The 21,090-nt window shown below is 37.6% G+C and overlaps 3 protein-coding genes and 1 long non-coding RNA gene across 5 annotated transcripts in view; 2 read left to right on the top strand and 2 right to left on the bottom strand.

Moving 5' to 3' along the window:
* Positions 1-634: 634 nt before the first annotated feature.
* LOC112493832 lies at positions 635-7,371 on the bottom strand. 2 transcript variants are annotated; one of them, XR_003058673.1, is made up of 6 exons: positions 7,095-7,345; positions 6,759-6,815; positions 6,469-6,652; positions 6,079-6,188; positions 1,636-1,984; positions 635-846 (listed from the first exon to the last, which is right to left on the bottom strand). XR_003058673.1 is itself a non-coding variant. In XM_025081505.1 (5 exons), exons 1-5 carry the CDS (start codon positions 7,171-7,173, stop codon positions 752-754), a joined length of 525 nt encoding a protein of 174 aa, XP_024937273.1. In that variant the 5' UTR covers positions 7,174-7,371; the 3' UTR covers positions 635-751. The 2 variants fall into 2 exon arrangements, 1 of the variants encoding a protein (XP_024937273.1); XM_025081505.1 differs by lacking the exon at positions 1,636-1,984 and having other exon boundaries at positions 7,095-7,371.
* LOC107263983 lies at positions 1,631-4,860 on the top strand. The gene is made up of 9 exons (XM_015731763.2): positions 1,631-1,769; positions 2,149-2,216; positions 2,320-2,417; positions 2,513-2,698; positions 2,779-2,951; positions 3,067-3,208; positions 3,380-3,665; positions 3,732-3,892; positions 3,982-4,860. Exons 1-9 carry the CDS (start codon positions 1,754-1,756, stop codon positions 4,157-4,159), a joined length of 1,308 nt encoding a protein of 435 aa, XP_015587249.1. The 5' UTR covers positions 1,631-1,753; the 3' UTR covers positions 4,160-4,860.
* Positions 7,372-8,739: 1,368 nt separating the features above from the next.
* Positions 8,740-21,090, bottom strand: part of LOC107264016 — a 20,328-nt gene continuing 7,977 nt past the window's right edge. The window contains exons 7-21 of the long non-coding RNA XR_001536821.2: positions 19,400-19,586; positions 18,837-19,189; positions 18,234-18,613; positions 15,764-18,047; positions 15,417-15,694; positions 14,647-14,785; positions 13,308-14,521; positions 13,123-13,134; positions 12,859-13,011; positions 12,443-12,737; positions 12,111-12,323; positions 11,731-12,022; positions 11,456-11,556; positions 10,963-11,346; positions 8,740-10,856 (exon numbers count right to left, since the gene is read on the bottom strand). This is a non-coding gene — a long non-coding RNA (uncharacterized LOC107264016). The remainder of the gene's footprint in view (positions 10,857-10,962; positions 11,347-11,455; positions 11,557-11,730; positions 12,023-12,110; positions 12,324-12,442; positions 12,738-12,858; positions 13,012-13,122; positions 13,135-13,307; positions 14,522-14,646; positions 14,786-15,416; positions 15,695-15,763; positions 18,048-18,233; positions 18,614-18,836; positions 19,190-19,399; positions 19,587-21,090) is intronic.
* Positions 14,632-21,090, top strand: part of LOC107264002 — a 51,647-nt gene continuing 45,188 nt past the window's right edge. The window contains exon 1 of the mRNA XM_025081452.1: positions 14,632-14,758. The gene's annotated coding sequence lies outside the window, so the exon portion shown is untranslated. The remainder of the gene's footprint in view (positions 14,759-21,090) is intronic.

Genomic DNA, 21,090 nt, shown 5'->3' with positions numbered 1-21,090 from the left:
CCTGAATACAAATACCAATTTCATGCACAGAATTTAAAATGGTAGGTAAAGTTTCGATAACACTTTTGTTTACATCAATGGAATTTGCAATTGCATCACACATGCTTGCAGATGACTTTATCACTGAAAAAAACATTCTTCACGTCGGATACCTATATTGAAGTATTATATAGTATATATATATAGCTATCTCAGTAGAAATCAAAACTACATGTTTACTACCTACAAAGAGTTTAAATAACACGTCATTTTCATATGTACACCTCGCAAAACATGTTTACACGATTTCACGATTATTTTGCGTTATTCGCATCATCATTCGGCAGGCATATTTTGCACTTGCTGCTTAAGAGCGACCTTCTAAATAAGCAATGGCTTTAGACTTTTGTAACTAAGTAATATGTATTAGGCAGCAGGTTAATGTGATATATGCACATACTGTATTTTTGTTTGTTTGGTAGAGATTAGATCAATATACATGCGTACGTATTAAAACTTTTCTATACAACAGACATGAAAATACCAGGAAGTGTGCTGCGCGTAAGCACAGTGACGTATAACTGAGTGTTTTTACGAAATTTTCTTATGTAAAATTAATAGTAGGTACACGAGTGAATCAATATTTTCGATAATATGGATTTGGATAATTTTTGATGAACTTTTTTATTTACATTGAATTTATTATTGGTGGGTTCTCTTTCAGGTGTAGTTTAAATATTTGGCATCACTTCTTGGCGGATTTAAATTGTGGTTAAACACTGATCCATCTTCTTTTTATCTTTATCCTTTGAGATATCTTGACAATTGGACTGTGCTGGGAAACGTAATACTTCTTACTGTGGTACTCTGTAGAATAAAAATAATTAGGTTTGCTGTGCTCAGATATTTTGGTTTATGTCTTAAGAGAAATGATTAACGAATATGAGATCATGATATTAATTAAAGGAACAATCAGATAATGACTTTCATTGGACCTTATTATTCTGATTATATGTTATATATTAATGCAGTTTTTATTCTTATAATAGCAACTGTCGATAAAATCAATCTCTATATTTTACCATGGTTTCTGTCCGCGCTGAGATATTGAAACCGTGAATCAGTTTGAACTTACTTGTAGTAGAAAAAAAAAGTGTAAATATATCACTGTTAATAAGTACAATCATATAAAACAGTTGTGAGTCTCTTATCTAATTTAAGTTAAAATTTCAAAAGTATGACTAAGTATCTAATTTTAAATTTCACACGAACTTTACTTAACGGCTGATCAAAGTCCAATATGACATATGTCAATTGAAATGCTGAAAAGTTAAACGTGTCAATAGGTCCAATAGACTCGTATTTAGAATAAATTTTGAACTATCGCGTATCTCTCTCTCTCTCTCTCTCTTTGCATAACAAAAAAAAAGCTAATAGATGCTTTGAATTCTTTCAATCCGTAAGCAAATCAGAAGCGTCCATCTGCTTAGTATTCGTAATTTGTATATACGTAAGCATATAGGCACAAGCACGAAGAATGAACACTTGGCTTTACGAATCAATTCTATATGCCTGTTAGGCTTGTTAAAACGTAGTGTTATCATCGTATAACGATTACGTATACATGAAAAAAAAAAATCTAAAAGCTGTACGTACATGAGACTCAGGCTTCTGTGATCACTGACTCAGGGGAAAGTTCTACGTGTAGGTGGACACGTGGGTTAGTCGAGGTAGAACAAGCTGCGTTTAGCTCTACAGAATAATCCCACATAAAATGGACGTGTTTAGAGGTGAGTTACAATTTATTATACTTTGTATTCTCAATACGTATCTCTTGCTGATATTACGATGCATTTCAACTGGGTGCGAGTTTTTTGTTTAACGGAGTTCTCGTCAAATTTTTGAGAAGTAAACAGCGCCGACGTGTTACATCGCGCGACATATTGTTGCGGACATTCTTGACGTGACGAAATGAGAATTGACGCTCGGTCGATATGGAAGAGATCTGTTAAAATAAAATATCTTTTATGCAGTGCTCTCATTGTACAAGGATTTTTTTTATGTTTGTGCTGCAATCTGAGAAAGATTTTATCTTTATGTTTAGGATGATTTTTGAAAATTGTTATATCGCTCTGTCGGTAATGAAGAATTCTTCTATTCTGATTTCAGTGCAAAACCCGGCCCTGCTTCAAGCTATCGTATGGGGAAAGAATCAGTTTGAATCGACCATTACCAGGGTATTAGGTTTAGTTGTTTTTTTGGGAATATGGAGAACTTTTTTTTTTGATAACACCGATCGTCGATGTTTCATTAATTTTCTACTGTCTCTTGTGGTTTCAGGGTTTCACGAATGAGGCGGTGAGACGATCAATACGACACAACGCTACGGTACAGTATCCTATTCGAGATGTGTTTTTCAATGTAGCTAATACTCATGTGTAAGTATATTAAAAGTGCAATTGTTAAATTAAAAATGTACTGGTCGTGTATTTTATTAGTATGGCTAATATTATTCTCGTTTAATCATTGTTAGAGAACTGACTGATTTGAATCTGCTGAGAGAACCGAATTTTCGTTTTACTGCAGTGAATTCAAATCTGGAGCTACTTTCCCTGGATGTGAAAATCGACGTTGGAAATTTGCAGATATCTGGAAAATTCTTTGTTAATAATCAGGCCTTGAACAATCTTCTGCCAATCTCAACAACGGGGAATTTGCAGTGAGTTTGATACCGTAACATAGAGATATTATGATTAATGTGAATAATCTCAATTGCCAATGAATTTAATTACTTCAAAGGATTTCATGTGAAAATGTCAAAGCTGAAGGATTGATTGGAATGTACCCAATTGAAGACAGTTTCTTGACAAATAATTACGGACTCAAGTATACCGCAGAAAAGGTTATTGTTAAGATCCTTTATCAAAATAACGACAAAGAGGTTAACGTCGAGCTAGATAAGGACAGGATTGGTAAGAATTAAAATTAAACCAAAAAAAGTAGAGCATTGGTATCCAGAAATAAACTGCTGCCGTGTAGCTGATCGGCGCCATTGTGAATTTACTGTGCGATTTTCAACGTTCACAGAGGAAACGATAGCTGCACAATTGTGGATGGATCTAAGTGTAGTGCTAAGTAAAACTTTGAAGAAATATCTTGACGAAGTTATCGTCGAGTTATCAGTATGTGAGTTGCTGCAGGGTGAGGAGGAACTGGTGGATAGTTTAAAGTAAGTAGATCAAAAAAAAGTTCAGCAGTCATCCTTGTTATTTGATCGTCGTTATTAGATTTGCAAATTATCAAATGTTTCTCTTTATAATTGTGTCAATCTCCTGTTACCGACTTCAGGCTCCTATCTGTTTTTATCCATTTGTATGATTCAATTTCTCAATTCTTTCAGATCTCACAAAAAGGCCATAAGCGTAGTAGCTAACGACATTTTTGATAAAATAATCGCGAACGCAAATAATCGTATTAACGAGTTGAATTCTGCACAAATTTCTGCACCGGATATCAATGCTTCCTTTACAAGAAACGTGGCGGCGGTTACGACCACCGGAAGATTCGAGGCAAGAAACGGCTGGTTTCGTAATTTGGCAACCTTGCGTCGTAACGGTGACGTCACGGTCAGCTTAGAGAATAATTCGATTGTGATACTGGGTACCGTTGGCTTAAATGAATTGAAGGTATTGTGAAAAGCTATTATCATTATCATATCCAGCCGATTAATCACTACCTGTTATTAATTGTAGATTGGTTATGATCAATACTCGGCAAAGTTTATGGATGTTGGTCCAACCGGTTCGATTGAAACAACAGTTGGTAGCAATGCTGCCCTCTTTAAATTTGTAATTGAAAAGTCCGAAGATGGCGTTAGTGTACGTCTTGCTGAATTCAAAATTACTGATATCAGGTACATTTCAAATATTAATGATGACTGCGTGTCACGTGTCTCTTTTGCTACAATTTATTTATAACGCATTGTCGTTTTATACCGTATAGCAAAATCGAAGCACACGTCACGGGTTTAGGTGGGCTGAATTGGCTAGCATCCAAAATTTCAACCTGGACCGCTGGCACTTTAAGATGGAACATAGCACCTGTAGTCGAAGAGAATATCAAGAGGAATGTGAACGACGTGCTGAAAAATTTTCAAGTAGATACAATATTAAAAAAATGACTATTGGTGTATTACGGTATCGAATTTACTGATATCAAAGCAGAGAGTGAATTGAGGAACGAAGAAAGAAATTACAGTTCTTTTCACAGCGCCATATACAACATGAATTTCTTTATATGAATTCCAGTAAAATCTTTCAAAGTGTTTATAAGACTATTTTATTCTATCAGGATGATCGAAGACTGAAAAATTTATTTGTTATAGCTTAAGCATGGATTGATATTTTTTTCGATCATGATATTTGTGCTACTTGTTTTTCTTTTTATGCATTCACTTGCAAGAGGCAGGATACCAATGTTGGTTATTGATTATATTTATTTTGAATTTAATAGAGGTTTATGGGCTACGATGTGATTATTTTTATGTCTAAGGTTTTATCGCAGTAGACAATCTACATATCATAGTTACGTTCAAGGATATATTGAAGTATGAGAGATATAAGATTTCACAATATTAAACCACTCTGGATTGATAAGCTGAAGCAATATTGTTATTATGCTCAAATAAGAGAGATTATAAGGAACAAGCTACTGCATTATGATAATAATTTGAAATGTAGTAGCTGTTATTAAACGTGATAAAAGAAATGATGTAAACATCGATAAAAAGTTCAGTTCAAATAATTTTCAGTAGTTTTAGCAATGGAAAACAGTGTTACCAGCATAGTATATACTATATAATAAAAAAATATTTTCGATTAATTTACGGTTAAGGTTCCCTAAGTGAGCATATTACATGAATATTCACATGAGTATATCTAAAAAAAAAAGGCAGCTTAAATATGCAATATTTCAATTCTATATTATCTGTTTACGATCTTCCAGTTACAACTGGAAATCTTTAAAACCAAAAAATCTTCAATGATAATTATAAACGTGATTCCACGCTTGTTACTTATTACAAATCAATAAAATTACTTTATAACAAAAGGATTGCAAGTGTAAATAATTTAATTAATTGAAACAATATGAATACCATCATAACTTTGATACCAAACCCAATTGCTTTATTATCAAGTAAGATCATTTGAATTTCGCGCCAATTATGAGAAACGATCAATATAAGATATACGAAAGCTGATTGATGCTTATTACAAGCGAACGCGTAACAGCAGCCATCGTAATTACATCAGAGAATAATAAAGAAGCTTTCTGCCATCATCCAGTTATTAATTACGTGAATAATCTCTGGGATAAATAAAAATCCGATACGATCAACGATTTATTAACTTGTATTGGGGCCGCCCAAAGGCCTGTTTGCCTCTTGTGGGGATCGCGAACACCTGAATTTACTAATTGATATCGTTCGCATTAAGAAGGACGTCAGTCGAGACACGAACGGCGCGATAATTCAAGATCGAGTATGATTTCCCATCGATTTTCGGTAGCCACCGCGATAATTAAATTGTCCATGAATGCCGTAACCGATCACAATAATTAAATCCTTGCGAAACTTCTGAAAGACCGATAAACGATGTACAAGGTGCAAGAGAAAAAAGTATAAAATTTTATATACGCAAAAATGAAATTTATGTTCATACTTAAATAGCCACTAATAATTCCATAAAATATTTCGAAATTAAAAAATAATGGCCAAAAGCATGAATCATCCATCACTCTTATCCTCGATTGGAACATTAAGAAACCGAACAGCGCAACTTCGACTTTAGAAGTGAATACTGGGTCGATATAGAAAAAGTAGGAAAGTGGTTCATCCGTTGACCCAAAAACTAAGGGAAAGTTGGGCCTCGGGGACGAATCCAAAATTTTGGGTCATTGGGACGAGTATCGGTGTGAAAGCGAGTCAGCGAAGTAAGGAACCTCGAGTTTTGAGGTCATTGAAAGTGAAATTCTAGTTCTTTAGGCGCTTGTACGAAAGGGAGAGTGAATCTATGGTCTTGAGACTTTTTTAATCCTGACCTGTATCAATCTCCATATTGTAGACGTCTTGACTGAGGTTATGGTTCGCTTTTCGTTTTTGGTTAGCGGCTTGGTCGAGGTCATCGAAAGTGAAATCCAGCGAAATAGTCCTGCAACGAAAACGAGAGTGAACAATGAATACTTTCTCGTTGACCTGACTACAGTGAAAGTTACGTGCACTCCGACACTCGTGCAATTGTGCCAGCAAAGAGGATAGTGAAAGTGAAGGCGATGGTACCACACATAGATTCCCAAAGAAGGAAGAGAGTTTTCATTTTGACAGATAACAACAGAGCCAGATTTCGATTTAAAGACTGATTAGAATAATTTTTTGAAACATGACATTATTCATGATTACAGACTAATTCAAAATATAAAAACGAACTGTACCTCATTTTTTGTTGACAAGGTCGTAACCTTTCTTCTTGTACTAATATAAATTCTGGGAAATGACATTTCCCAGATCGGATTAACGATATCGCCTTTGGCGTCTCCACTCTACACGAGTACAGTATGCAATGGTGATAACACAATCTGCATACAGATAGCTCTGCAGGTATCCATAGGCGGTACTCTGGGGGAAACCGCACGACATACGGTAATCTTGTTTATATATAATGAAAGGGTGTTGCCACCCTAGTGGAATGTTTAACGGATCGATAAAGGTCATTTAATCTCACCATGAAAACGATTAAGTGTCTTCCACAGGAGAAAGATAAACCGTTGCATAACAGAATCTGAAACAAAATTTGTTTTATTATAAAAATGTCTAAACCACAATATTCTACTAACTGATAGGAAGCAAACGAACCAGCGTTATTGACCATTGAACGAAATTACAAGTGACCAAATAGAGAATGCCCTATAATGACGACCAAAGAGAATTATTCAAATGCAACGTAATGGACAGGTACCCATTTAAATAATATAATCAAACCCATGAATTAAAGTACCGTTGATTTATCAGAGCTGTAATTAATTCAAAGACATTAATGTCTACCCAAAGCGTCCCTAACCTAACTCTATTGTCAATTCAGTAGTTTCATCCGTTTCATCCAATAGCAATTGTATGCCAAAGTCCACACACAGATCCATACACGCAGTAAGATACACGCATCACGTTATACAAATCAGTCAAGCGAATTGCCTGCCTACCGGCGTTTATTTCGGTACAATAGCTCGAGTTGAATGCCAGAATCAACATGGTGAACTTCCTAGAAATTCGGTATCTAGTAGAATATTTTTAAATTAAATCCCACGAACCCCGCCAGAGGCGCAAGTGCTCAGGAATCTTTAGAGTCCCTCTAGTAAGAGTCCGGCCAACACCCGGAAGGGGCGCCATATTAAGGGCTTGTTTGGCGCCACCATGACATTGCGCGAGACTCGGTCGAGTCTCGCGCCAAGTACAGGCAACCCGCCGTACAGGGCTTAACCCTACCATAGTACACAATGCGAATCTCTCCCATATACGTATTCACACACACCATTCTATTCCGGCAAGAGCCCATAATATGGCGGAGCCAATCACTAACAAGCCCCGCCGTTGGCCGGACTCTTACTAGAGGGACTCTAGGAATCTTCACCCTTCACGAAAGTAAAAGCTCCTTTGGAAAGCAAGAAGCAGCTTAATCAGTCTAAACGAGTACAATAGGCATTCATAAGAGTGACTTAAGGTCAATAGCTAATAGTTAAACATATAAGATCATTTGAATCGACATTCTATCCGTTAATACCACACAGACAGATTACAGCTGCGCACGCAAATGGTAGTTATTGGATTTAAACATTTTTCAACATCACTGAGGCTATTGTGCGGTTATTAAGGAATGCGCCGAGATACCAGGAACGGTCCACATACTTGTTGGAACCTAATATGCAATCTAGCCATATTGATTACAGTCTATTGTCCGATAGCGAAATATAATTAACTATCCATACACATACATATACTTTACAGTTACACCACAGGATCACCGTCTATTATTGGAGTAGACTGTAGACTTGGAATTTCTCAGGAGAACAGGCACAATGTATATTCCACATAAAAGCTGGGTGCTTGATTACTGCATCCGAAGGATATAATGGCGACGTTACAAAATATAAATAGAGACTATTCAAATAATATCCATTACGTAGATACAGAAAGTTTTCTCTACTTGGCTGTATCTCCCGGACTGCGTGGTTTCCTTAAGAATTTCCTTGGAGGCTCTCGTTCAGGCCACTCGACCTTACCTCAGGTCACAAAGGACAGAACGGCGAGGAACATTTGTTTTTTTCGTTCTTCAAGAACTTTTATTTACGGACCTCCCCCACAGGCAATACCTTTTGTATATTATCTTGCGGAGTTGCATATTTCCATCAACCTGGTGCCTGCAGGACCATTTAGACTCCCCCACGTAATCCTTACGGTGCAGCATTATTAGTTGCAACGTTGTATCTGCATAGACAACATACGTTGACTCTCTCTCTCTTTCTCTCTCTCGCTCGCTCTCTCAGCTACAGGCCAGGGCGGCTCTCCCGTTTTCGGATGATATGGAAAAGTTGATGCCGCGAAGATTACTTCAAGTTGAGATTGATTAGCGTGCAGGCCTGCATTTTCATGAGCATTTCGTTCTGTACATTCTGAAACTAAGGATTGACTGTAATATATGCATTGTCAGAATTTGCTATGGAAATTATAAGTCATCAAGAGTGACTTGATATTGTTTTTACTATACTTGTATATATATATATTTATACTACACACTGTATTCGCTTTGCACATAAGAGATTGAAGTCCTCTAAGACTTAATCATAATAAGTAATTAATTTGACGCTGCCATATAATTTTCTAACTTGTATCAAGGTAAATAACGTATAAAGATATTACACGGGTAAAAGCAATAAGTGTCAAACTTATACATATTTCTAATTCATCTGATTCCTACGAGTCACGCGGTATGTGAACTATATGGGATCTACAGAGTATACAAACGTATACATGGTCTTTTATCTGTTACGCTATTTCACTCTGTGCCATTGTTTCAATGTAATGCACTGTTTGCATTGGCAGAGCCTTTCATGAACTTATTGAGTGAATTCTGCTGGGCATTCAGTATGCGTATAGGTTGGTATACCCTGTGTTTCGTTAGAAACGATACGTGCCACTGGGTATATTCTTTACACAGTTATCAGTGAGCTCTGTGAATTTAATAAACGATTGATATTTGAATAACCTTAATTAAAGTCCTCAAAGTGAGGTTAAATGATCGAAGAGAGTACTGTTAAGTGACCCAGTATTTTTTTTGCATACTTAATCAATCGATACACTAAATCACTGGGAGATAATTCAAATTCTACGTGCTTAACGGTCGTGCAATTAATTATAATGAAAATTCGTAATTAGCCTGTACTATTTTATCTGGGAACATTGTAAATGAAATGCCAGAGAGGGGATTGGCGTATCTCGTACTACAGCACTAGAACTAGTACTCTACTGTTTGAGTCCCATTGTACGCAGAATAACAGATAACGTCGTTTGTTTGAGTTTGCGCTAGTTTTGCGAGTTCGCTGCCCGCTTCTGCGGTTATTGGACATCGAAGACGAGCGGGAAACGGAGGGCCCTTTCGAATTTAATTAAACGGGGTTATTAAACTTCTATACTAGATGGTAAAGTGGAACAAATATAGAATTACTGTGTATGTAACAGCCAAGACGTATAAGAATAATTGTTACAGAGAAATATTTGGTTTAAGCATTAGGACTAATAGAATCTGATTTATAAATAAAACGGTTAACAATTATCAGTGAACAATGGCTGTTTAATAAGAGCAAAGCATTGTAACGCGAGCTCTGAATTGTTGAAAATGAACGTTGGATGATTTATATGATACTGACAGAGAAAACGAGACGAGTCTGTAATAACGCAGCTAAGTACAATTATTATGTTTACTTATCTAAGTGGAATTTTTTTCTATTAGAAAATTCATACTTTTAACTACTCTATAACTGTAGGTTGAAATTTACAAAGCCGGGTATCCCGTCTAGACTCGGGTACCTAAAAGCACACAAAGTTACCTCGTTATTTCGTGAATTTCACGGCTAACAAATCTCGACTGTATAGCAAAGAATCAAACTGCCGGCGCCGTAACTTTGACTAAAGTCACTTGGAGATATTGGTAGACTGCTGAGACGGCGGATTTGTACTGACAGCGGGAATTAAACGCTCCTCGGACAGATGGTAATAACCTGAACGTCAAGGAATGAAGTAAATAAATAGATATACGTAGGTAAATAAACTTAAGCTTACAAAGTAATATTAAATTAAAAGAACTATAAAAGACATTTCAAATTTCCTTTATCCCACGTTAAAGCTTCCAGCTAGATGGAGAAATTGCTTGGGAACGTTTCACCTACTTTCCCGAGCTTTCCTAAAGCTCGCACCTACGAAGGTACTGAGCACTGTCGTTCTAGGGATTTCCTTCTTACTTTCGTGCCATCTTTTTCCTTCCATTTTACGTGACGAAGCCGCCTGGATCAGCTTCCACGTCTTCTTCACAGAAATGGAATGCGATAGCGTCACGCCTGGTGTCTTCGCTAGGGTCATACTCCCATTTACTTTGCAAATCTCAGATACTCCTAGGGATTTTAGCATCAGCAGGACAGCCTGCAAAAGCTTCACGCCATTCCACTCTCCCGTGGTAACGAAGTCTGGCATGATGCATTACGTTAACTGAATTATAATACCGCAGAGTCCATATACAGGTATACCCCAAGTTTTCCATTAACCTATAAATTCCCTAGAAAATGCAAAGGGAATTAATCATTTTCAAAATCGCAGCTAAACGCAAAATGAAAAATCATAAATCCCACACTCCATTAAAGCACCCGTCCATTTCTTATTACCTGATATAAATCACAGTAGTCTCCAGGGACACGGGGCAGTAGCACCGCCAGAACTTTTCCTCGTCGAAAACTTCGTTTGGTAAAATGCATATGTACGTATATTACGTACTATACATATATATTCCTCCGCAGACTGGCTGGCGTATATACAGGTATACACTTTCCTAAATTTAGATGGGGATGGAAAATGTGTTTACCGATTGTCTGGAGCTACGTCAGAGAAATACAGAGCCGTTTGCTCACAGGAACAGGAGCAGGAGGAACTTGCGTGCTTTTGATCACAAACTAAAATGCAATCACTTCCCGTTCCTTCTGCATCTCGTCTACTTATCTCGCTGGGAGTTCATCCTCCATGACCTCAGGCTTTATATTGAATCGACGTAGCTGTAGGCACAGAACCAGGACATTTTTTTACAGGTTATCATAGGACACAGCGCCATCACTGTTACGTGGATAAAGCATATTGAAACAAAAACTAGAAAAAAATTCTTACCCAGCTACCTTAAGTTCTCGTGAAGTAAAAAGATTTTCTGGAACCACGAGAAAGATATATTGGTACGGCAAGAAATACCCGACGCTCTTGGTTCGGTGGGTCTGAAAATTTTTAGCGTTCGTGTTAGGAAAAAAAAACTCGTCGAGAAAAATGGCTGCACGAAAACGGAACGTAACGACGATGCTCTCCGAATGCCATGGGAATTGTAACAGCTGCAAGCTTACTTGCAAGCTCTTATATATTTCCTACTGGGCAACCTACTGGTGTGTACGTACCTTGATTCCACCCCTACTAGCACGTCCTTTTATACAAGGCTGATGTATTACTGCGGATCCACTTTCGATAAGCTCCGCAGTCAGAGGATAAGGAGAATATTTTTTTCCTTTTACCCTTCGCTGGATGGATTATCCATTATCTGGAAGCTGATCGATGCGCAATTCGATTGCATCTTAACACGTTTATTTCTTTAGTCTGACTAATATTCTTATGTCATTTCTTTTCTGTATCATCTTTGCTTTTCTTTTTTTTTTCAAAGAAATTTTTTTCAGGTTGCAGACTCGGATTTACCTGTGGATAAATATTAATTCAAGTTTCTAAATTGCAAATACAACTCTATACGTATATAGTGAATATACAAAATTTTGTATTACATTACCAACGTAAAGCATATCCTCATTCAGGTATCGACGTATAACATTCTATTAGGCAGTTTTCAAGAATCCCATCAACGTCTCCGAAGAGTCGGCGCAGTTGGTACTTTATGGACACCCAGTGCACGCAATTTCAGTCGGCAGCTATTGCAAAGGGGTAAAATGTCACGTCGTGCAATCGTAAAAAGTGGTTTCGCCCGGCGAAGGAATTGCGGAGTCTGTAGATGAAAAAAAAAAAACTATTTGTCTCATCGGCGCACGAGCCTAAGGTTTCTGTTGTTTTATCCAAGCTCGTTATTCCGTAACAAATTACAAAAAAAATATATATATATATTACCTTTCATTGCAATTCCTCGTTCAGAAACTTGTAGCAATTCCAACCCTTTTCGCGATCCATGTCTGTTCTCCCTTGTGCTATATATGCACATGTCGCCATTTTAAAGGATAATCGGTTGCGACCCACAGAGCCGGTTTCTGAAGGACCAGGTCATGAGGGTTAATGCAACTTCGGGTCCCCCTGTAATTGCGTCGATTATTCACGCTACTCCAAATATTGTGAAGTTTACATAGGAATCCGCCAAAGAACCCAATGGAGTTTCATGAATACATTATCAGAGTAGTGAAATCGTACGCTAAGCGATGAAAGTAAAATTAAAATTATTAAAAAAATTACAATTCCAAAAATAAAAATTATTCGTGTTCAATAATTACAATTATATATCATGTATTGTACTACTATCGATATTATCTTACCGATCCTAGGAACCGACAGTCGATCCAATTAATCGCAATTCCTGAACGCTCCTTCAAGATAGCTTCGTATGTACTCCGAGAATTGCGACGCATCAATAATTTATCGGCTCCTTCCCAATGCTCAACGTCGCGTCGACGTTTCTTCGAACGATTCTAAAATAGACGGAGACAAAAAGAATTGTGTGGAATTGCATTGGATTATTTTGTAGCGAATACAATATTTCTGAATCCAATAACTTCCAACGATTCCATACGCATACCTACCTAGGTAACAAACTGCTTGGGTAGTAGGGACGTTAAAATAAGATAAAATAAATTTTCAAGACTCAATAACGATCTCGTATGATTAACCTAGCCTAACGATTAATGGTAGTAAACTTTGAAAACTGAAGTTGAAAAACTTCTCACATTAGTTACGGTACTAAAACATTTTACGTTCTTCTACTGACCGAATTGGTACTGGTTTGATTTGATATTCTTGTTAAAAAAAAAATTGTTTCATCCTCCCATCCACGTTCAGCCAATTCCAGCAAGGATCATACAAGGATGTAATAACGTTACGATGCACTCTTCGTCGTATCAGGTCGCCATGTCAAACACTGCATAAAGATAATCTGAAGTTATTCCAAAGCGGTTATAGGTAGCTGTAGAATCTTGACGTCGTTTCCATATGGCGACCGGCAATTGCGACAAGTAACACTGTAATACGTCTGATGTGAAAAATTGCTTGTATAAAAAACCACTCAGTTCTGATCGGTTGCGATTACACAAGGATTGGTATGTATGATCGTTCGTGTATATACAACGTATCTGACAATAAGAAAGATCCACGACTGGATACATAATGCATATAAAATTTTTAATCAAAATTAAAGCAAAGTAATAGTCTTTGTTGTACTCTGTGTAATTGATAAGTCTCATAATTATTATTGTTAATTAGCCTAAAGCTTTTGGCAAGTCGTTTAACCCTGAAGCTGACGACTGTAAAGGAATAAAACTCGTTTTTCCAACGAGTCCGACTCCCTGTTGCAAGTTGCTGCCTACTAGAATTCCCTTGGTAAAAATATCATCGACTACCGGTCCGCCAACGTCGTTGGGGTCGGGACTCTGTGTCTTATCTGGTTTAATTACGGCCGGAGCCTGTAAACTCGGCAAACGTGCTAATTGAATTCATTCATCGTTGATACGGATAACGGTACTGGACATATCGTACAATTAAATAGCAAATAAATAAGATTTGCCGGTACGGTTGTCAATTTGACAAAATATTCGTAGGACAAATTTTACTCTGGAAAAATTCCACTCTTTGAAATATTCCATTTACTTTTTGGAAAATCTACTTCTTACGAGACTCAACCTGTCACGTAACACTTGCCTGGTTTAGAAACAACTGACACTTCACCTACCAAAACATCTTTCAAGTGGGCCATTAGGGAAAACCTCTCTTAGTCTCAATAACAAAACGATTCCTATACACTTTAAGAGTGTATACCATAGATAGTAATATATAGGGTGGTCTGTTCGAGAATGGACATGCGAAAGGAACCTGGTAGAAACTGGAGACAGGAGAGTCTGGCTTGTCGACCTGTACAAGCAGAGCCTGAGTCCTGGCATCAGTATGATTCCTGCGACTATTACGAGCAGCAGATCCGAGCCAGAGACTCTGAAAGAGTGAAATTACATATTGAGAAAAAAAAAAGTTACTGGGTTATCCAAGTGATATAAGTATCAGTGCATGATAAATACATACATTAATCTTTAATTCACATAATAATTTAATGAGTGCACCTTCAGCAGTGTCCGGTGTAAAGATCTGATGATTCATGATGACAGTCTCTTCGTAGTTGATGTTTCGAGGAGTGGCATTGATGATGATGACCATGATATTCACTGCGGAGAGGTGAGTCCCTGTCTGCTTTCATTATGGCTATAGATATAAAACGTATTTTGTAAGGCACTTTGGAAAGTAACAATTTACCACGTATGCTCATTTATAATGGAAATATTAAAGTAATATGAGTGGCGTTATAGTCATTTCTCTTGACGCGCTCGATTGACTGTGCACTGATCTGTAATGATTAAAGTACTAGTTGTTCACTGTAATTACAGATAACAAATTGTTTGGTAAAAGTTCAGTAATATTCTTACGTATCTTTTATATTCTTTTATGCTACTGTTTAATACATTGCTTGTAAATAAGTACGGTATACTTATTACAGCATATTATTACTACGGAGGAATGCAAGAGAATTTAATTTCTTTAAGAAAATGGAATAGAAATTTTCAATTTTGTTTTAGTTCTCTTTTACAATTTTGCTTCAGCTTTGCTATAAAGTTTTACTGTTTTTTTTTTAAATTTTTTACTTTCTGGTATCCACTGTATGTACACACAGGGTATAACTACTAATGGTATTCAAGAGCGGCCGATAGCAGAAGGAGATCGCATTCATGAATATTCATCGTTAAATCCCGATGGTCTCATGGTTTACATGTGTCTGCACAGCGAAGTTATACTCGATTATTTCGCTTTACATAATTCTTCTTTTTTTTAAGCCCACCAATTCTCATTGCCTCAGCTGTCGCGCGACAGTCGTCCCTTATAAATTCGCTGCTGCACTTAAAACCTGGTGTAGTTGTCGTAGAATGAAAAAGCACTTATCCACTGCAAAAGCATTAGGTGCATTCTCATGTATCCCTAATTGGCTTTTGCTTTACGGTTACAGTAGCCAGGTTCAATTTTTACTATATTCGTCACAAAAGGACTCTGATCAAGAATTAAATAAGCTCCAGGCGGCCCAACGTACGACGAAGGTGAACCAGACGCATATAGATTTACCTAAAAAGAATATATATATATATAAAACCCATTTATTACACTCCTAGTACACTGTAACTATATTCATACCTGAAACATTCGTTTCATAGAAACCAACCTTGCCGTTTCTATTAGTAAATGCATTTTACAAAGGATCTGCGTGATCGTCCACAATAAGAAGACACATTACGCAAAGTCCATGCAGTGGGCAGTGTCCTATCGTGAACCAGGTCTTCTTTTAATTAATTAGATGATTAACCGGACGTATTTTGATACGTGGAACTACTGGCTACTATCGTTATTATGCTGAGTATACGTAATGTGGAGCCCTGACGGAGTAACGTTGTTACATTAACGTGCCCGGAGGGCTCTGATGTGTGGCCTCCTTTATTTCTTTACCTTTGGGCTAGCGTACATACCAATTAGGCACGCACCTACATGACTATACTTCACATGTCACATATGTAGTCACAAAACTAAACATATGATCGATAGACACAGTCTACCTTTGGGTATTACGGTTACATTGGTATCCTCTCTGTCAATGTATTTTTACTACTGCTTACGTTTGCGTTATTTACTTTGAACAGGTGAAATATATTTGTGGCTGTTAATGAACAAATCCTCGCGGATTTCCACCTTCAATGATGTCCTTTCGTCTGAAATCGTAAAATAAAATTTAACAGCCACATCATTCGAGAACGAGTTTTCATTACTGTGCATCGTATGAAATGTATATCTGTATAGAGATACGTATGGCCGTGCAGCCACGGGACTTTTTTTTCCATAGCGATTTAACAGCTTCGCGATCCTTTAAAATTTATGAAGCGGCACACACAAAAAAGGCGCCAGTGCCTCTGATAAAAATTGTAAAAAATGCGCCGTCACTTCCGGTCGCCAGGGGCCGCGCAATTTTGCAATTCGCACGTGGGCCAAGACGCGTAGGTTTTCGTATCGGGAACTTACAATAAGTGTACGTGGGACAGAAGCCTTCGACAAGGAAATTTTGTGTAATAGTTAAAGACGGTACACGGTGTGCTTATTGTAAAGAATTTTGGTATGTAATATTTAAAAAAAAATTGTGTCCCTCTGTATAAGAATTTTCTTGATTTAAATTCATGCGCTGTTGCGATTCCTTGATTTCCAGAGACTTTACTGCTTTTAAGTAATATTGCATAACCCCTGGATTCGACGTACTTGCAGACAGTCTCGAGTGTTGTACAAAAGCCACCCTTATAGACTGTAGCCCATATAAGGGTGGTTACATTTAAATTGCCGTTCCTCGATGTCGGAGATACACTTGGGTTTGCCTTAATTTGCATTCAGTTTAAATTTTAAACTAATTATCTTCCCGTCTCATCACGGACAACCGAATTCTTATTCCCTCGCTAAGAGCTCGCGACTTTGTCTCTTTAAGTCAGCATATCAGTCAGTAAATAATTGCATTCACGCGTCCTTAAATCATTAGTATACCCATGACACAGTACGTCGCATTAGCAAATTAGACAAGACACAAATCGTAGAATCGAATGTGCAGCGTGATTTAAAGAAAATCTACTTTAAGTAGGTTCATGCAAAATTACATAGGCAAAGGGACGTACACGGTCTATGAATATAAAAAGGTAAATAGCGTTAACAACTTAAAAGTATCAAAGTCCATATATACACTGATTAAAATAATTATCAAGAAAACGTATGAGGCAGCAGTATTTACGAACGTGAGTAAAATTGAAATCGCGCCATTAAAAAAATTTACTTGAGAATCTAACAGGCATTGGAGTAAATGAGGATAGTTAAAATAATAATGAGTAAAAGTTAAAAAATTCCAACAACGCTGCTTTTCGACTGATTTAACAAGGTGTACTTATGACAGTTGACGGTACAACCCTAAACCGAAAGTTAATCCAGTGCCTCGTTACAGTGATGAGTCAGTGGTAATTTCTGGTTGTAGCTACCTAAATTAAATCAGCCATCAAAGGGTTGAAGGAATTCATAACTTCCCCTCTAACCCCCCTATGTACAGAGTGTACGTTCCTCCAGGATTGAACGTCTGCAGTGACAAGAACAGATACACATAGCAGTCATAAACCAGTTGACTGTCAGATGTGCCTGAGGGACCGTAGGACTCAGCAGCAATTGTGTCGGAGGTGTGGCAGCCATTTGTTTCAACTACGTTGACAGTTGACAGTCAGCGAATGGTCTTCTCGGAAAGAAAGACACCCCTTCCTTAAGCATCCTGGCTCCTTGAGTGGTGGGACGTTAACGTGACTCCCTGAAGACCCAACCCATTTCCATCATTAGTATTTTTAGTACGACGTCATCAGTAAACACGAGAAATTTTTTAAAGAGTCACAATGGGCTTCCGTGGGATCAACTGTGAAAAAGAAAAAAAAAAAAAAAAATAGAATACAAATGTTAGCGTCTTATTTATAGAGTTGATATTTCATATTTAACCCTTTAGCCTCGGTTGGCGCTCGCCGTTAACTCGTCGAGGACGGAGTGTCTCGATCGATCAAGATTACCTTTGAATTGCGATCATTAATTTATTACAACCACTTACGATCAATTTTGTGTCTTCTTTAATATTTTATTTGTCCTCCTCGACGACTGGTTTTTGACACCAGTTGGCTATGGCGAATTCTGACAGCTTTCCTCGACGGTATAAATTTCACTGTTCAAGCAGTGGTGTTTAACGATTGAGAGATTACCCACGATAACGTGGTTTATTTTCTTTTATTTCCAATATAACAAATGTAAGCTCGCCTGTTTTCGTCTCTTCGCCATATTCCTGTATTTAAAAGGCATTCCATCGTCTTACACACACTGGCAGTACACGTAGATTATCTTTCTTAAGGATTCGCCAAATCGTGTAAAACAGTGTTTGCATTTAAAATCGTGACAGCTAAACCTCACTTGTATTCCCTCCATACGCAGTTATTCCTGTAAACAATAAAACGTCAAATAAGAAACTTTCCAACTGTAATTACCGTAACATTTAGTTCGATAGACAATAAAGTTCTTTTGCAAATTTTCTGCGCATCCTTGACAAACTGTCCTGCTCCATCTTTACATATTTCCTTAAAAAAGAAAATATCTCAACAATTCTCCGTACCGCAGTCTTCTACAAAGGTCGTACTGGCCTTTTAAACATTTTCAACTGTACCGTCTAAGAAAGAAGACAGTCTTGAATAAATTGTGATCCAACAAAGAATACACTTCCCACTACTCTGTATACGATTATGTAAATACGCCAGGAAGCAGCTCCAAAGAAATGGCGCGAACTTATGAATCCCCAACCAGAGGTATATTATGAAAATCTTATTTATTTTCATTGAGAATCACTGAAGGCGCCAGAGCACGATATGCGGCGCCATAGCGACATAACGATCTCTTCCAACATAGCGACATGCATACCGCTTGGTCCACGACTTAACAGTGAAAGTCTTTACCGGCTAACTGTCTACCAAGAAGCACGTGCTCTGCCGCAGGACAGAGGTGCAAAAGTCAGGTGTATCCCTAGGGAGAATAAAAAAAATACAGTTAACAATTAGTCCCATCCATTAGGCTCAAAAATATCAAAACTCATAATCGAACGATAATCAATACAACTGCAAGCACCGAATAGGTTAATATCATTAATCAAAAAACCCAAAGATAACATCTACTTGTTATTCGACAGAGAAAAATATTGAGTCATTAAAAAAAAAGAAAAAGAAAAGTTATTACCAGTTAAAATCACGTATGAACCCTCACAGGTACGTGTAACTTTATCAGCTTCATCCAGCACAGATTACCCAGTCGAATAAGATCAATCGATCAAGCCATAGATAAATCAGATATATTTCGACGTTCGACACCCCATAAGAAGAATCCTACGTGCTCAGCCTACCAAAGCCAAGTTTTCAGTCTGAGTCTGCAAAAGAAAATTATTAGCTCTTACTCAAGAACAAATATTCTTCACGTGTCGTATCATTATACGTTCCAAGATGAAATATGTACCACGTGATATCCGCCATTACGGCAGAGCCACGTACTACAATGCAATACACAAAGTGTACCTAGGATATCGACAGGGAAGGCTTCGTTCGAGCTGGTGGGTGTGTTCGATTACCTACATAGTACAAGGGTTATAATATATTCTCATGAAAGTATAATCCCATGGCGCCCCAAACATAGGTGTGAAAATGGCCGTTGCTTCTTGGCGGGAATTACGAAATTGTTTATCGAAATAGTGACGCTGAATTATGGGGCCGGTTTTCGGGGTCAGCCAGTGGCTGCTACTCGAGCGATTGGATTTTTCAGCATAGTAAATATGGCTGCCATGTGTGTATATATACATATATAGTATACAAAAGGGATATATTAAACTCTAGAACCATATACGGATCATGCCGTGATCCGTTTATTTGTGCACCGGCCAATTATTACGATAGCATCGATCGGTTTAACTGGACAGGAACCTTTCAAAATCTGGGCTACGACTTACGGTATAAGCATCAGGATCGTTTGTGTGTACAGATACACAGACCCTGGACTCATGCAGGTATTCCAATGCTAATAAGCCTCCTCGCCCTGATACATTTAGGACGTATTAAACCTGGGCAAAGCGCATTCGACAGGTGACAGCACAAAATTCGTGTGAGGCCACTGACACCGTTTTTATCTCTTTAACACGGTACAGTTTAGAATACATATATAGTAGTTATTTAAAAAAATTACTTTGCGTTCTACGTTTCTTTAAATAATACAAAATCATTGCGCAGACGATCGACGTAAATTATAAGGCTCCGTTCCGAATTATCAAGAGTAAATATCTCTCCGTGCAATCTGACTGTATTTTATTTAACCACCGACGTGTCAGGGTCGACGACAAATTGTCATTGCAAATATTCGGTATCCGTGCGAATCCCCAGAATTTGCAACCTCACACCTGACGATAACAACGTTTCCCAATGGGTTCACGGAATTTGCGAGAATTCCATGACTTTCTTTTCGCAAAAAGATAATAACAGACCCCGACTATTAAACATGGTTAGGTGAAACTTGGGAGGGATTATAAATAAAAATTAGAATAACGTATAATAAATAATAATATAAACCAGTACGTGTAGCAGTGAGCGAAAACGTGAGAGAGCGCGAAAGTTTCGCAAGTATCCGCAGCGGCCTCGTAATCTCGTCAACGTTGCAAAAATAACCTACGTATTTGCTCGTAACGTAACGCACATGTTATTCGCGTATGTACTCTTGTAAATTTAAAAAAAAAAAATACGTAACGCACGCGCGCACCTTACGTTCTTACCGATCGTTTCAGTAACTCAGAAGTTCGACGAATCGTGACAGGTACAAGCGCGCATTTAATTCAGTCTCGGTGAACTCGTATGTACACACTGTACATGTATATATATATATATATATAT

The sequence above is a fragment of the Cephus cinctus genome, unplaced genomic scaffold (genome assembly GCF_000341935.2).
Source record: "Cephus cinctus unplaced genomic scaffold, Ccin1 Ccin1_scaffold0168, whole genome shotgun sequence".
Lineage (NCBI taxonomy): Eukaryota > Metazoa > Arthropoda > Insecta > Hymenoptera > Cephidae > Cephus > Cephus cinctus.
Note: the sequence above shows the minus strand (reverse complement) of the source record. Positions and strands in the feature narration are given on the sequence as shown.